This window comes from Balaenoptera physalus (assembly GCF_965194825.1).
Source record: "Balaenoptera physalus genome assembly, chromosome: 3".
Taxonomy (NCBI): domain Eukaryota; kingdom Metazoa; phylum Chordata; class Mammalia; order Artiodactyla; family Balaenopteridae; genus Balaenoptera; species Balaenoptera physalus.
The window spans coordinates 163,066,630-163,084,522 of record NC_138890.1 but is presented as its reverse complement, the minus strand read 5'-3'; the positions used below and the strand labels follow the sequence as shown (position 1 = coordinate 163,084,522).

The 17,893-nt window shown below is 43.3% G+C and overlaps 1 protein-coding gene across 3 annotated transcripts in view; it reads right to left on the bottom strand.

The window, feature by feature from the left end:
• Positions 1-17,893, bottom strand: part of MYO10 (myosin X) — a 214,272-nt gene that overhangs the window by 82,754 nt on the left and 113,625 nt on the right. For all 3 annotated transcript variants that reach the window (XM_082453666.1, XM_082453665.1, XM_082453667.1), the window contains 5 exons: positions 10,563-10,697; positions 9,029-9,153; positions 8,525-8,538; positions 8,323-8,407; positions 7,629-7,732 (listed from right to left, as the gene is read on the bottom strand). In XM_082453666.1, coding sequence (XP_082309792.1) covers positions 7,629-7,732; positions 8,323-8,407; positions 8,525-8,538; positions 9,029-9,153; positions 10,563-10,697 — 463 coding nt within the window. The remainder of the gene's footprint in view (positions 1-7,628; positions 7,733-8,322; positions 8,408-8,524; positions 8,539-9,028; positions 9,154-10,562; positions 10,698-17,893) is intronic.

The window sequence follows — 17,893 nt, the reverse complement described above, 5'->3', positions numbered from 1 at the left end:
GTACACATAAAAGAAAAGCGTGACATTAAGAAAGAATTGTAGAATACTTAGAGATAACCCAATCAGTAAGATAAAAGTAAATACCTGCTTTACATACAAGACTCCTATTTATGCCACAAAAGAATTACCCCAGAGTCACAGTAATGATGGTGACAAAGAAATACTTTTTCTACATGTATCAAAATGTAATGGAACATTTATTATTTTCCTACACATAAAAAATGGTGGTGGGGGGGATACTTCATGAGACTCCTCTAGTGTAAACTTTGGGGACTTGTCTTAATTTTAAAGGCAGTAGGTGGAATGAAATTCTCTATCAGGGGCTGGACAGATAGGAGAGTCTACTGTTCCTTTTATAAGAGATGCTGACGGAAAACCTGAGTGGATCTAGATCTGTCTTCCCTGAACAGTCATCACATCGCTATTATCCATTTCTCCAAAGGATTTTTCAAGTCTTATTTTGGCCTCTGGATACTAAATGGAAGTTAACATAATGCTGATTTGGGAAAAATAAAAATAAACAGGCACCTACAGGGGCTTTGTTCCCCAACAAGTATCTAAGCTGAAGCCAGGCATCTTCTGAATCAGATCTAAGATTTGCTCATTTTCTCTTATGAGTTGGGAGCCATAGTCTCACCAGAAAAAGAGCTAAATACCCCACCTCCAACACACACACACCGCACACACGCGTGAACACACAACTGAGGACAGAATCGCTGGCTACACTGATGAACATAAGCTACAAAGAGAACTCGGACCCATAATTGTTACAATGACCACAGGAGATGGGGAAGAAGGAAGCCACACAGCCCTTTGAAGCCATAGAAACTGCAAAAGGAAATGACTGATTTTAAAATGTGAAGAGTTTAATTTCTTTACAAGGAAAAAAACAAAGCCAGAAACAAAGGGCAAAAACAACAGACAGGGAAACAGAATTAAAAGAAAAAAATTGTAAGGCAAGGAGCAATAGCTATATTAAGAGACACATGAGCAATGAAAATAAAATAGGCACTTCTTGTAAGAGGAAATGCAAATCCACAGAGAAATGTTTTCCTTCCTAGAAATCCAACATGCACAAATTGAAGAAAATGAGATAACTTCTATTAAATTAGCAAAAATTTTTCTGAATGATAAAATGGGTGAAAGTGAGGTATATATGCACTGGTCACTGGTAGTATAAGTTAGTATAATCTTTTTGGAAAACAAGATTATAAGGCAGCATTGTGCTGGGCCACATATGTACATAATCTTATAATGTTCAGAGAGGTTACTTAACTTTCTCAGGGTTACACAACCAAGATTCAAAGTCAGGCCTGATGAACCCAAAGTCTAGGAACTTACTGTCTATCCAGCTCTATGATTTTTTCTTTTTATGTCCTTAGAAAGTCCATCTCTTGTGTAATCTCCCTTCACTGCAACACTGGAGATTTGTTCTGAGGAAAATCTCAACAGGAAAGAAAGTTTTGTAAAATATTCACTACAGTGTTTTCTTAACAACACTTTCAGAGAGAAAAAAAAATCTAGCTCTCCCACAATCAGACAAGTCCAATATAGCAAATGAACTTGTTAGAACAGTATATAGTTTTTAAAGGAAATTATGAACATTATATAGAAACGATATTTATGATAGCTGTATACAAAAAGTAAAAAATTATTTTTGTAACTAATTTTTTCAAGAAAATCATCTGGGAAGAAAATCTACAAAATTAAAAATAGTTGCCATGTTACTGCTGGTAGGTTAATGGACGTTGCATTCGATGATGTCTTTTAATGTTGTTGACATGTTTTTACTGTAACAACCAAGTCTCTTAATGGATGAATGGGTAAATAGACTGCTGTCTATTCAGTGGAATAGTACTCACCAGAAAAAGAAAGAATTGAGTGATGTGTGGTTTGGATTAGTGAAAGAAGCTAGACACAGGAGAATAGATTCTCCTGTATGATTTCATTTACAGGAAACTCTAGAAAAGACACACTTTCCTAGATTTCCTAGGGCCGGGGCTGGGGCTGGGATTGTCTAGGAAGGGGGACAAGCAACCTTTAGGGTGTAGAACTGTCCTTCGGTTTGACTGTGGTTGTGGGTATATGGGTGCATAAATTAAAAATTCACTTTATACACTTTCCATGAGGGCATTTTATTATAGGTACATTATAACGCAATAAAATTGACTACAAAAAATTAAAAGACAATGAATTGTTTAACCAAGGTAGAGAAGACTATCATTTCTTGGGTACAGACAGAAACTGACACAAAGAAGAGGAACTATTAGCCTAGTGTTTATCAATCTTTAAAAGCCTACAGGAAAATAATTATTCAAATTTACTTATTCTAAAAGCAAAGAAATATGGCTAAGAAATACAGATTATTTATTATGCTCAAGACTTTTAAAACAGTGGTAAGGACCAAATCAGACCTCAGCAAAATAATTATAAAGCACCTATGCTGTGAAAAAGTTAATATTTTCCCTTTCTATGACTAAAGTTTTCCTCATGTATCACAAGACGTATTCAACACTAATTTATAAAAATTTTCTAAGCTCATTTTAGGATGACCACAGAAATGAAAATTTTCAGTTTAAGTCACCTGCCTGGACTCTATATAACACTAAAGAAGTAAGATCTTCCATAGACTCGTGGTTGCCACGGGTGGGGGGAAGGGGGGAGGGCGCGGGGGAGGGTTGGAGTGGGAGCTTGGGATTAGTAGATACAAACTAATAGATAAACAAGGTCCTACTGTACAGCACAGGGAACCATCTTCAATACCCTGTAATAAACCATAATGGAAAACACAAAAAAGAATATATTATATATGTACAACTGAATCACTTTGCTGTACACCAGAAACTAACACAACATTGTAAATCAACTACACTTCAACTAAAAAAAAAAAAATCTCCTCTATACCTGTGTAAAAAAAAAAAAAAAAAAAAAAAGATCTTCAAAACATTAGTTCCCAGTAGCAGACAATATCAAACTGTAGAATGAAAAATATCAAAAGATAATCTGTGAAAAAAATTCTTGGTTAAGTTCTGAAAATACATACAAAGATTACATATGGAGATATGAAAGCAAGTGAATAAAATGGGCTCACTGTATGAACAAATTTGTGACTTCTTCACTTTCAAGTTTAACTCTAAGCGAATTAGTTAATTAGTTAGGAGTGTGGTGACAAGTGGCAACTGCATTAATCAGACCATGGGGTAATTTAATGGCTGCAAACAATTATCGCCAGCGCGGGCACAGCGGCTAAACCCGCCAGCAAGAGTCTCCACTCACTGTCTCCTACTGTCCTATTTACAGTCTTTTTAGTAGCAATCTCCACCCCTTTGGCAAGAGTAGCCCCTTTAAGCCTTCTTTTTTAAAAAAATTTTTATTGAAATATAGTAGCTTTACACTGTTGTTAAGCCTTTATCTTTTCTCAACAATATGGCTCAAGACTCAAAAAAAACCCCTGGGAAATTCTCAGCACAGTTCAGAAGCGCTAAATGGCAATTTAGTTAAAAAACTGGCACAAAGTTATACAAAATGTTTTCAATAAAGTCTTTATTAAGCACATAGAAAACAGGTGACTGTGAAGGTGTGTGCCTGGCGGGGTGGTGACGACAAATACATGATAGAATCCCAACCGCTAAGGACGAAAGGAAGGAAGGCAGGCTTTTCACGCTAGAAACAAACAGGGAAGAGGGACGGATTTCAGGTCCAAAAGATACATCCACTCAGGGTCTCAGCGGTGAGGTGGGGAGTGCCATCCAAGGGAGCCAAGGGACCTCAGGTGAGTCGTGAACAAGTGAAATGAATAAAATGGTGGGGGGGAGGCTTGTTCTGGGCACAGTAAATCACAAGTTAAGTTCTTTGGTAATTCATTGTGTAATTTTCTATTAGGAAAGATGATGTTATTTTATAATATAAAATTTGCTTCTACTCCCATATTTTCCAACACTGAACGAGACTGGGGTTTTTTAATTTTTTAAATTTTATTATTATCTTTTAAATTTATTTTATTTATTTTATTTTTGGCTGAGTTGGGTCTTCGTTGCTCCACGCAGACTTTCTCTAGGTGAGCGGGGGCTACTCTTTGTTGCGGTGCACGGGCTTCTCATTGCGGTGGCTTCTCTTTGTTGTGGAGCACGGGCTCTAGGCGCGCGGGCTTCAGTGGTTGTGGCATGTGGGCTCAGTAGTTGTGGCTCGTGGGCTCTAGAGCACAGGCTCAGTAGTTGTGGCGCATGGGCTTAGTTGCTCCGCGGCATGTGGGATCTTCCTGGACCAGGGCTCAAACCCGTGTCCCCTGTATTGGCAGGCGGATTCTCAACCACTGTGCCACCAGGGAAGCCCGGAAGGTGGATTCTTAACCACGCGCCACCAGGGAAGCCCGAGACTGAAGTTTTTAACTGTGGCAAAACTGAGATATAAAGCCAGCCCTTTATTTATTTATTTTTAATTTTTATTGGGGTATAGTTGATTTACAATGTTGTGTTAGTTTAGGTGCATAGCAAAGTAAATCAGTTATATGTATACATATACCCACTCTTTTTTAGATTCTTTTCCCATATAGGCCATTACAGAGTACTGAGTAGAGTTCCCTGTGCTATACAGTATGTCCTTATTAGTTATCTATTTTATATATAGTAGTGTGTATATGTCAATCCCAATCTCCCAATTTATCCCTCCCCTCAACATGCCCTGGTAACCATAAGTTTATTTTCTACATCTGTAACTCTATTTCTGTTTTGTAGATAAGTTCATTTGCAGCCTTTTTTAAGATTCCACATATAAGCGATATCATGTGGTTTTTGTCTTTCTCTGTCTGACTTACTTCACTCAGTATGACAACCTCTAGGTCCATCCATATTGCTGCGAATGGCATTATATTGTTCTTTTTTTTATGGCTGAGAGGCCTTTAAATCTTTATAATATCTGACTCACGAGGAGTCAACTTATGGATGCATGGGCTCACACCATCAAAAATCCATGGGTACACCCAGCAAGACCTAAATGGTCAGGAAACCCCAGTCCTGGTCCATGGCCAGGCACGCCATTAACATTCAATATTTGTGGAGTCAAAGAATGAAGAGATTATCACTCATCAAAGACTCTTGTTACTCCCCCACGCATTTCATCAGCCACCATTCTGGTGTGTCAAACACAGGCAGTAAAAATAAATTAGTTGCTACTACTGACTTGAAATAGCTTCATCCTGACTCAACAATTTATAGTGCAACTTGGAAGGCTGCGGAAAAAATGGCTATGAAATTTAGCATATGTTCACCATCTCTGCCCCCGGAAAAACCAGGTTCCTTAAAATGGCTCAGGATCCCTCACAGGTACATATTTATATTAATGTCAGTTGGTATCAATAAGGAATTCTAAAAATACATGAATTCTTAATGAAATAAGCAAAATTCTTAAAAGGTCCTATTGCCAGAGTATACTGACGTTAAAGTTGATAAAAAGGAATAATGGGTTTTTTTTTTTAGTAGCTGAAAATACCAGAGGTGACATTTTCATATATAATTCACAGAAATAATCTCTCTCCGTTAACATTTTAACACATTCTTCAAACAAATGTCCTTGAGTCCCAATAGAATGTGGTCCCTTCCCTTCCTTTAATCTCAAAACCTCTGGGAAAAGGAGCTTTATGGAATTAAAGTATGAAGATACAAATTTAAATGGTATTTGATTTTGGAAAGAAATAAAGACAAATTACATGATAAAACAACATAGCATAATCTATTATGTTAATAATAGCATAATCTATCCCAATTGTCTTTATTTCTTCAGCAGAATGTAGGGATTATATATAGGGACACTAAAAAGTAACTGCAAAGTAAATATTTAAGAATCTATAAATAGAATTCTTATAAGTCTGTTGTGTACATTCATTATGTCAATTTCATGTGTAAATTTTTCTTCCTTTCTAGATGACACGTCCTTTCATCGTAGGACCAAATTTCAAATGCCAAAACCTATCATTTCAATTTAAAAATAAAAGCTAGCAATCACTGAAAACAGGGCAAGCTCCACAAGCTTCCTTACAGCTACAAGAAAGAGCAAACAACTGTGAATCAGAAAACAATGCCCCAAGAGGAAGCCATCAGAGTACCCTCTCTCCGGGCACTCCCAGGACGAGGGAGGGCCTCCCTGCCCACTGGCTCACTGTGGCCAGTGAGCTAGTCAGTATGGCCCTGCAGTGACACTGCAACTTGAATAATTGGGAGTCTGTCTACCACTGCAAACGACCACCTTCCATCACAAAGTAAATGGAGAAAGCTCGTGTAGTTAAGAAGTAGAGGGCGCCAAAATAAAATTGAGAAAGAAAATTTTAAATACTTAAACATCTCTTAAAGTCCAGTTTGCAGGGCCAAATCCCATGCCGCCTAGGGTAGGTACACAGCAAAAGGTGCTGTCGCGGGAGGCTTTTTGTTAATAGGATGAAGGAATGAGAGATGACAGAGAGGCACCTCTCTATGTTATAATGGGCAGAATGCGACATCTTTAAAAGAAAGGCTGAGGGGAAGATAATCACGATATTATAGCCTCGTCTGTTTTTAATTTCATTTTCAGTTTAAGGATACATACATTAGATGTGGGGAAATGATGTGTGATATATATCCATTTAAAAATATACTTTGATTCCACTCCACGAGACATTCTTATGAACAATCTAGAAAAGTAAATGGGGATATAGAACCAAGTTGTCGACAACAACTAGAAAGACAAATCTGGGTGCATGTAAAGTAGTGACTACCTACCTGTCTTCTGGTTAGAGTATGGGATTTGGAGTTAGTTAGACTGTGTCTAGATACAGGCTCTATTAGGTGCTGTATGTGGTTAGACTGGTCACCAACCTCTCTGAGTCACAGAACATAGACAACCATAGTTCTACCCTCACAGGGTCGTTAGAAGCAGAGAGATGGTAAGTCCGCAGAGTAGGCGCTCAGTCGGTGTTAGCTGCATTTATGATTAATCAATTCTAGATCCGCTGACTCCAAATGCTGAACTAACAACTCTGGCAAAGGAACTGAGACCACGCTGATGAAATCTACCAGCCCCACTCAATCTGGTGGGGCTGTTAATAATGCTCGATGCCCAGGCTTCCTAAATGCAGTCACTTTATAACAAAGTCCCGGGAAATTTGAGAACTGCAGGAAACCGCACAGGTCCACACTGCACAGTCTTAAAATGACCACTTCTGTGTGATCAGAATCGGTTACCAGAATAAGTCTATGAGAACAGGATGAGACCCGAACAGTCACCTGGTCTAATTGTTGACAGATTTCTTTTTAACTGTAGAACCAATTATTCAAAAAACTTTTTAATTGTAAGCCCCGAAACAGAGGATCTGCTTGCTCCACTCCCAAACCTGTGATTTTTTTGTTTTGCTTTTCTGACCGCTATTCCAAGCCAACCACCCATCCGTCCTCAGTGTCAGACATTCACCCATCTTCTAAAGAGAGAGGATTCCCTTCCATGACTTGGAACAGGAAGAAAGGACCTATTCTCGCACAGCGGTACAAACGTGATTTCTTTTTTTATTAAAAAAAATTTTTTGAAGCAGAAATGAAAGCTGTCACTTTCTTTTTTTCTTATTTTAGTCACCTTTAATAAAGGAAAATAGGAAAGTAACTTACAATAACTTCCCTAAAGGATTCCTGGTCACTGATTGTCTTGTCTCTTACACATCCAGATTGATTCAAGTAGTGGTAGTTTTCTGGCACAGATAAATAAAATTCTTCTACAAAAAGAAAAAGAAAAACACAACATCAGTATTTGACTGGCCAGGGTAAGACATAATTTAAAAGAGTTTCCACTTTGCAACTTTATTTTTTCAAGTACAAAAATAATTCTATGCTCCTAATGGTCCACTATTAAGATTAAAACATTCTCTCTTAATCATCATCTAGGGAAAACAGAATTATAAATTCGATGGGATGGAAGAAAATGTTACGGAAAAAAGTAACTGATGAGGATCCTGTGTTGACTGGTGTTTTAAAAATCAAATGTTTAGAAATTAGCGTTATTTGGGTGTGACTTAAAAGTAAAACCAGTTGTAATACATTATGTTTTTTTCACAAATATTCTTTAAATCAGAAAAGAACTAAGATTCCAAAACAAACCAAAAAAATTCACCATTTCTCTATTGATGATTTTCCCCCTGCGTTATCTGGCTCTAAATGAACTCAGTGTCTTTGGTCAGCTCACACATTTCGTTTCAATTGGTGGAAGAGCAACAAAGTCCAAACAGATGTCTCCTCATTCACAGATGGGTTTAAAGGCAAAATGAGCTGCTAGCACGTATGTCTCTGCAGCTGTCCCATCACTCACCTTTCTCTTCATGCTCTAGCCCTGCCAGCAGCGCATAGAATATGTGATAATTCCTTTCCCCGAGATTTTGTCTTACTACTCGGTTCTGTGAAGAGAAATCAGATTTCTGTTCAGAGATGTTTCCTCTGCTTAATGACCATGAGCCAGTAATTGCCAAAAAGTTATTGTGAGAGATAATGTGAAGTACATCACGTTTACTTACTTTTTCTAATAAATCTTCATGTGAAAAGCAATGGCAAGTCAAGGAACAAAACAAGGATACAGGACACTCAATTAGTCTTTAGTTTTCTATTCTTTGTTGCCCAAGTAATTACAATTTCCTGTGTCTTGGACATTGAGACTTCTGGTGTAAAAGGTAAGCAAACAGAACAGACTGTTTCATCAAAATCCAATTTCAGACATGACACACGTACCCAGGAAGTATCACACTAGTTAAAGAATTGATTTCAAACAACAAATATATGATGTTTGGTTAGGAGTCCAAATTTGCAGATTAGGGACATGATATCAGAACTTCCCCCAAAGAAAGATGGTTCCTTATCTCCTAAGGATAATTAACAGGTCAAGCACAGTAATACTGGAGAAGTAACTAGGTAGAACCAGAAAGAAATGTTTCATATCCTATATCGGTCCTTAGGATAAGCAAGAACAGTTTCCACTAGAAAGTCATAGTACTATAGACCAAAAGCTAAACGAAACAGGATACAATCTACGATTCTCCCGCCCTGGATATTTCCCTTCTGGCAGATGTTCAGCTGAACAAACTTCCCGAAGCGACTGGAGTTGTTGTTATACACAGTCTTGGCGTTGCCGAAGGCTTCCATGATGGGGCTGTGAAAGAAGCCAGGACAGCAGCGAGTGTTAATTAGGGTCCATCTAAAATTGGCGACGACAGTCCTCACCGATGGCAAAGCAGACAACTGCAAGAAAAATCTGAAATCAAAGGGACCTATGGCGATCATGTTTATTTACACAAGAGCCAGATTTCCCCAGCACTTGCTGAAATGGGTTTATAATGCGCGTCCATCTCGGGGCAGAGAACTCGCAGCTGGGTGTGCGGGCAGAGGATGCTACAGAGAGTCAAGGAGACCACGATGGCTGGTCCCCATACAGATTAGCCTATATACGCGAGCCAGGGGTTGCACAGGAAAAGCCCCCACTTGAATTCTAGGAAGTGAAGAAGTCCCAGCCCTGGAAATTTCACCCATTTGTTGTATGTCCCGGGGGAACATACAACTTCCTTGGGTCTCCTCCGACTGTAAAATGTGGTCAGACTAGGTCAGGGGTCAGCCATCTTTTTCTGTAGAGGATCAAACAGTAAATACTTTTGGTTTTGTGGGCCATGTGGCCTCTGATGCAGCTACTCAGCTCTGCCACTAGAGCTCGAAAGCAGCTGTAAACAATACACAAACGAGGGTATCTGTGTTCCTATAAAGTTTTATTTATCAAAACAGGCCGAAGGAGGAAGATGAAAACGGTCTAGAGACGGATGGTGGTGATCGCTGCACAACAATGTGAATGTACTTCACGCCACTAAGCTGTACACCGAAAAATATTGAAAGTTATACATTTTTTGTTATGTGTATTTTAGCACAATTTAAAAAATAAATTTTGAAGGCTAAAAAAACAAAACCCGAATAGGCTGCAGGACACCGGCGTCAGGCTGAAGTTTGCTGACTCCTGGACTAATTTCTAAGTAATAGGACCTGTAAAGTCCCTACTGGTTCTAAAACCTTACAAGGCACCAATCAGACACAGGGTAATTACACATTTTAATTAGAATTTCAGAGGCTACTGCACCATGGCCCTCTTTCAAAGCTCTGAGGTCACTGCCATTGATGTGGCATTGTTCTGCAACATGAGAGGCTATACAGCGCCATTGCGCTCATAAGATGCCTCCAAAGATTTGACCACCAAGCCCTCTGTGATGTGGTGGACGGAGGCTGGAATTTCTGCCGATAACGAGGCCTCCCAACAGCCAGTCAAGGGCTGCCAGGTAAGAGGCAGTTGCAGAATGTGCCTCTCACTCAGTCACCAACTCAAACGTGGTGCAGCGATGGGGGCTCAGGTCATTCGACATCGCTGTGTGTGTGTGGAGACTTTTCCTTGAGGGATCGTGAAAGCCAAGTCAAGAAAAAGAGAAGAGAGTGTCCCGAGTTTCAACTTCTTCCTTAAATAAGCCAAACCGTGAGGAAAGTGAATCCTATTAGTTGGAAACGAGAAACACGATGGCCAAATACCTGCTCTCAAGAATGGCTTGTTCAACGCACGACGTCTTCTCCTTCGAGGACAAGTCCAGAGACTGCTGACTGATGGCTGATAAAAACTTGAGGATCAACTTAGTGCTTTCGGTCTTACCTGCCCCGCTTTCACCACTGAAAGACAACATGCAGAAATTTGTGCTTCTGATTAAACAAAAAACAACAACAAAAAACGCCCCCAGCTTGGCCAGCGTCAGTCCAATTCGTCCACAGAACAACTTTTCTTTTGAATTTCTGTATTTTATTTTAATTGTTTTTTTATACAGCAGGTTCTTATTAGTTATCCATTTTATACACATCAGTGTATACATGTCAATCCCAATCTCCCAGTTCATCCCACCACCACCACTCGCCTCCGCTTTCCCCCCTTGGTGTCCATACATTTGTTCTCTGCATCTGTGTCTTTATTTCTGCCCTGCAAACTGGTTCATCTGTGCCATTTTTCTAGGTTCCACATGTATGCGTTAATATACACTATTTGTTTTTCTCTTTCTGACGTACTTCACTCTGTACAACTCTTGAACAGTGGGAAAGAGCTCAAAGTGCTAAGTTACAGAGAAGAGTCCCTCCTCCTGCCAGCTGTGTGGCCTCTGTGTTGCCAACGACTCCCTCAGCCTAAACAGAAGGTACCACCTTCACGAGGCTCAGGTAATAAGAGGGACAGTGCCTTTCGTGGCAGCTAAGCTCTGCAAAGGCCGGGATTGGTGTTTTGTTCACTAAAGTGTCACAGACCCCTCAACAGTGCCTGGCTGGTGGCAGACACTCAGTAAGCATCTGTTAAATGAATGAACATGTTAGTGGTAACTTTCTGGTAAATACGCACAAAAATGCAATCATTCATGAATAGTGAGGGGACAAGGGAATGACCCTGCAGGTACTCGAGCCACACTTGGGCACTTTATTCCCATAATAATCCCATGAGGCAGGCGGCGGCTAAGGGCCCGGGTCAGAATTGAACAGCAGGCCTGTCAGCAGCCAGCGTCCTGCAGAGGTGCTGCTTCGGCGATGATTAACGAAAAGTGAACAAAGCAACCTCGGGGCGCTGGAGCTGGGGAGAGTGAGGGGCGAGGCAAATGAGAGGAGTTAATGGGATCTGAGCTGTGTCATAAAGGGCCGGCAAACGTCAGCCAGGCAAAGAGGAAAGCGGAAGGATTCGGGGTCAGACGACCCTGCGAACGAAAGCCGAGAGGCCAGAGGAGCTGCGGGAGGCCTGCAGGGGTGGGATTCTGGTCTGGTCAACTGGACCGAGACCAGAGGGGGCAGAGAAAGGGCAAAAGGATCGAGGTCGATGGTTCTGAGGCTACCACAGGAGACAGAAGGCGAAGGCCAAGCCCATCAAGGTCACCCGTGAGGAACACAGCTCTGAGGTCGCGCTCCAGAAGGACTGCGGGTCCCTCAGGGAGACCAGCTGCTGTTGTGATCTAGGCATGTGGTGGTCAGGCCATGGACAAGTACAACCAGGCTGGAGATGAAAGGGAAGAGACGGAGATAAGAGATCTGGAAGGAGAGACCCAATCAATTGTGTGCAAGGCACCCTGCTCGGTACCGCAGGGAGAACAGAAGCAGTAGAAGGGCAAAGAACTTACGAGAAAAGTAAACCCACGGCATAAGTAACGGTACACGAACACCAACACTATCACGGGGTAGCAGGTTCACAACTGCTCAAGGGGGGAGATAAACAGACGAGGCCTCCACAGGTTCTAACACAGCAGCCCCCGCTGAGTGTCAGGAGCTAGGAGGTTACGAAAGAGGAATTTTGCAGATAACACGGTGAATGATTAAGCACATGTAATAAAGGAGAGGAAATGACTCAGAGGTGACACCGTCAGGGCCCTGCTGGATGCTGCAGGCCCAGGGGAATCTCCACTGATGGAGGCCAATCACGGTCATTCCATTCCCTGCGCAGGTGATACGGTGGTTGGCCGTGGGCAGGTGTCAGGATGCCAGACAAAGAGACTTAACGTCAAGTGTGCTGAGGCTCCTGGGGAGGTATGCACGCGTGCGCACACACACGCACACACACAGGCACACACACACACACACAAAGAGACCAGACAGAACGTCCCTCTGGCTGCAGACGACAAATACTTGGGAATCCACAGCTATCTTGAGATCGGAAAGCAAAAGGCAAGACAATCAGAGAAGCAGCCAGCGGGAGTGGCTGAACCCACAACCCTGACCCCGCCCCTGCCTTGCTGTCTGAGATAATCAAGGCCCACGCAAGTGACACCAGCTCTGGTGGGCTCTTCTGTTATCAGCAACCAGAATCTTCCCAGGGCGGGGCTGAGCATTCATCTCTGCGTATCTGGCACCTGCCTAGCCTGGGGGCTGACACAGAGGAGACATTCAGCAAGGGGGCACTGAATGAGTAGCAGAACCTAAGAGAAAGTTGCAAGAAGAGATTTAAATAATTCTCGATACTTAAAAATATATATCCCATCTACCTAGCAGTTAAATTTTGTTAGAACAAACAAAACCGAAAGGGAGACGTTCTCTAGTTGTAACGTGTGAGGCAGAAGTCATGTTTTACACGGTCCCCAAACCCACCTCTGTATCCTCCAGCACTCAGAGGTGGATGGCATTTCAACCTCCCTTGCAGGAAGGGCAGCGATAGGTAACCAGGACCGAACGTGGCCAACTCAACAAAAAGGTGGCTGAACTGAGCAAGGGGGGTATTCGGGTGGCTAAACACCCTCATGGCCCTCTGGGCTTCCTGCCTTCCAGGTCTGTCGTTTGGGTGCCCTCAGGGTGGCACATCTCCAAAACAAAGTGATGTGTGGCATAAAGTCAAGTCTCTCACCTTCCCACGTTGGTCTGTGAAATAGCAAGAAATAAGCCACTCCTGTGTTATGCCTCTGAGATTTGGGGGATGTTATGGCAACTAACACAGCAATTAGCCTACTCTGACGAACACGGTAATAATACAGCCGTGGAGAAAAAGCTGTTCAAATTGGACAGCAGAGACTCGTCAAGGAGAAGAAAACCCAAGATTTGCATTGTCCTTCACCCGTCAAGGATACTGATCTACCTCCAGCTTCAGCCCACTTTTTTTTCTCATTGTAGCAAATTTTCTTCAAGCATCTTCTTTAAGTACATCTTTTTTGATACGTAGGTAAAACTTGAAACAAAAATGAAACTCGGATTTGTACAACAGTAGTTCTCAAACTTGGCTGGACATGAGAATGACCCGCTGTGTCCCTGATCCGAACCTGTAAGGGTAGAACTCAGTCATCAGTATTTTAAAAAAATTTCCAGATGATTCTACTATGAAGTCAGGGTTGGGAAGTACTACTCCTGAGAGCAATGTCACAGAATTCAGATAGGATTGCACCAGGAGATGAAAAAGGTGACTGTATATACGAGGTTGTGGAAGTGTGGCATGAACAAGGCAAAGAATATAAATAACTCACGAATTGTTAAAACCCAGAAATATGCCAGATGTCCCCAGACATTAACATCAAGGTAACAGGACTCACTTTCATTTAACTCTCCTCTTCTTCCTCCCCTCCCCTGCCTGTGACTTTAACATTCCTCATGAAAACATTTACTGAGGGTCACAAAACGTGATCTTTAAAGCGATGGAGGAGCATCTCTGCAGGTATTCCTTCCTTCCCGAAGGATCCATGTGCCTGCTGTGTGTCAGGCTGCACTGAGGGCTGGGAAAACGCTCCTGAAACAAATGGCCACGGACAGTATTTATGACCCAGCAGCAGCAGGAGATATCAAAGAATCACAAATTACAGTTAATGCTGTCAAGTATAAATCTCAGGGGATGGGAGGATTTATAATTTAGATGGAGGGCTCAGGTTCAGCGAAGGCCTTTCTGGGGAAATGACATTTAGACTGAAATGCAGAGACACGCACAGGAGTTAACTGGGTGAAAACTGAAGGACGGGGAAAGGAGGGGGGAGGGGAGGGAGAGCCTCCCTTTCCTGCTTGAGGAAAGGGCTTGGAGCCTTAGGGAAAGGGAGGGCAGCCTGCACAGCCAGTCAGGAAGGGAAGGGAAGGGGCTGGGGTCCCACTCAGAGGCCACTGCTTTCCAGTCAAGTATGGAACTGGTTCTTTTCAACAGGGGAGAGGGGAGAGGGGCTGGAGATGGAGTTTCATTGCCAATGGCCAGTGATTTAATCAATCGGTCAAGCCGATGTAATGAAGCCTCCATAAACCCCAAAAGGACAGGGTTCAGAGAGCTTCTGGGTTGGTGCACACGTGGAGGTGGAGAGCGGCTCCCTGGAGGGGGCAGGGAAGCGCCTCCACCTTTCCCACACCATGCCGTGTGCACCTCTTCCATCTGGTGGTTCCTGAGTTATATCCTTTTATAGTACAGCGGTGATCTAGGAAGTAAAAATGTTTGAGTTCTGTGTGGTGCTCTAGCAAATTAATCAAACCCACGGAGGGGGTCATTGGAAGCTCCAACCTACAGCTGGTCGGTCAGAAGCACAGGTGACAACATGACTGGCATCTGAAGTGGAGAGAGTGGCAGTCTTGTAGGAGTGAGCCCTTAACAACCTGGGGGATCTGACGCTGTCTCCTGGTGGAGTTAATTGCTTGGTGAACCCGCTTATACACGCTATGTGATAATACAGCATGTATATTATAGCATTATAATGGTGTAATGACTAAGTATATACTCCTTTGCTTACCATATCACAGAACTATAAAGCCGGAATAAATTACATAATTAAATACAAACAAAATATAACACCAGTAAAATCCAAATTAACAAGACTAATCTAACCCCCTGGTTAACGCTGTTTTGCGCAAACTGAAGCGCTCCTGGCACTGAGACTGTCCACTGCTTCTCCTGTGAGCCCGGCAGCCTCTTCCACCACGGGCGCTGCGATGAGTCACGTATTCCACCTGGTTCCTTTATTACAGCCTCGATAAAACATTAACTCATACAGCAATCATGGTGTTAATTCACCTTCACTTACAGCGAACACATCACTTACATATCCAGTCCTGCATTTTTCTCATTAGCCTGTGGCAGCTACAGTCCTAACCCTTGGCGCCAACATGACCACAAACACAAACATGGGCTTCAGAGAAAGCATGTTCACCCAGATGAACCAAAATGAGTTGATACCGTAAAAAAAAAAAAACAACTTTTTAAATCGTGAAAATGAAAAAGGGAAAGAAAAATAACCAAAGCACTGATATGGGGCCTCAGAGGCCATATTAAAAGTTCTGAGAGGGCTTCCCTGGTGGCACAGTGGTTGAGAGTCTGCCTGCTAATGCAGGGGACACGGGTTCGAGCCCTGATCCGGGAAGATCCCACATGCCGCAGAGCAAATGGGCCTGTGAGCCACAATTACTGAGCCTGCGCGTCTGGAGCCTGTGCTCCGCAACGGGAGAGGCCGCGATAGTGAGAGGCCCGCGCACCGTGATGAAGAGTGGCCCCCGCTTGCCACAACTAGAGAGAGCCCTCGCACAGAAACGAAGATCTGACAAAGCCATAAATAAATAAATAAAATTAAAAAAAAAAAAAAGTTCTGAGAATTTTTCGTAGGCAGAATGGAAAGTCTCAAGACAGTTTTTAAGCAGGAGAGCGTCATGATCGGGGTCAAGGATTTAAAGAATCACCCGCTGTGGAGTGTGGAGTGAGGAGGGTGGATCGAGGGAGACAAGAGAGGAAGCCGGAAGTGAGGGCAGAGGCTAAGGGGAGGGGGCAGCAAAGAGGAGAAGCCAGCAGCCTCCAGATAGACGGTGGTGGGAGCAGGGAGGGGACGGCTGACAGCCCTGGTCTGGGTGGTTGGTAAGTGACAGGCAAGCGGGGGAATGACTCGGGAGAGCCCAGGGAGCTTGCATGTGGGATCTTCCTGGACCAGGGATAGAACCCGTGTCCCCTGCACAGGCGCTGGTAACACAGCGGTTCACGTTTATCAATACTCATCGAACTGGATATACGAGATTGGTACAGTTTACCGTAGGTAATTTGACCTTAATTGTTGGGGGCAGGGTGACTTCTAGATACAAGAATGACTTCCGGATCTCAGGCTTGGGACCTGGTAGGATGGAGAGTCCACTTGCTAAGAATGAGAAGCACAAGAGGAGGAACGTGTTTCTGGGAGAAACTCAGGAGGGACTGACGAGGTGCCACCCCTGAGATGCCCATCAGACACCTCCGTGATGATGCCTCAGGGTGCCTGGACACACGTGTGGAACTCAGAGGAGAAGGTGGCAGGGGAGGCACTGAAGTCTGGGGAGTCATGCAGACGCAGAGAAGGAAAGGCAGGCTGGTCAGAAGATGAGGACGTGGAAGACGACGGAGGAGCCCGGAGAATGAGGGAGAAACCAGAATGATGGGGCAGCTCAGAGGAGGGCAGGGCAACGTGTGGAGAAGCGGGGCTGGAGACAAAGATGCATCTTTTTTTTTTTTTTCCAAAGATGGAACATACTAGAAATTTTTGAGTGATAATGCCAATGATCCAGTAGAAAAAAAGAGGCCCAAGAATCAGGGGCAGTGAGGCTCAAAAATGGAGCAAAGTGCCCAGGAAAGCAGGGAGGAAAGATCAAAACACACCTGAAGGAAAGGGCCTCTGATGGCAACAGGACCCTTTATCCACCCCGCAGGCTAGTCTCCCCTCCAGTGCGGGTATCGGCCAACTGTGGCCCCCAAGTCTGCCCTTCTGCGTGCTTTTATAAATAAAGTTTTATTGGAACACAGCCTGGCAGTTCACGTGCACTGTATCTAAGAGCACTTCCGCACTCCAAGGGCAGAGTCGAGTAGGTGTAATGGAGCCGATTCTCAGCCATGGAGCCAAAAATATGTATGTCCTCCCTGGCCCTTTACAGGATACCTCTGCTGACACCTGACATTCTCCATCCTGTGAATCAAATTGCCCTGATTCATGTGATTTTCTCAAAATATATACTAATCACTCCATTGCTTGCTACAAGACTTTGGAAACTTCTCTACTGCCTAGAGGACTCGGTCCACAGGTCTTAGCATGCAGGACAAAGCCCATAAGGTGAGCCCCTGCACCAGGAAGTGGGACTCTGTTCCGAAACTAACACAGGGAGACAGAAGTTCATGTCCTGTGCCTGTAGCTCACGCTCAAGTCTCCTTGCAGCTCCCTCAACAGCTCCGAGCCTCGGCTCCCCCAGAGAAGGCTTCTGGTCTTTCTCAATGAATGGCAGTTCCCTCTTTGCCTTTCGAACACCAGTGCCTTCATGTCCTTAGCAAATCCCACACCTTACAGGCGTACCTTCTGTTTGCATATGTTCCTTGTTCTTCCACATGTTTTTGCAAGTGCTTCTGTGCCCTTCCTCCCCTCTGTGCCTGCTGCTGTTCCCACGTACCAATGGAC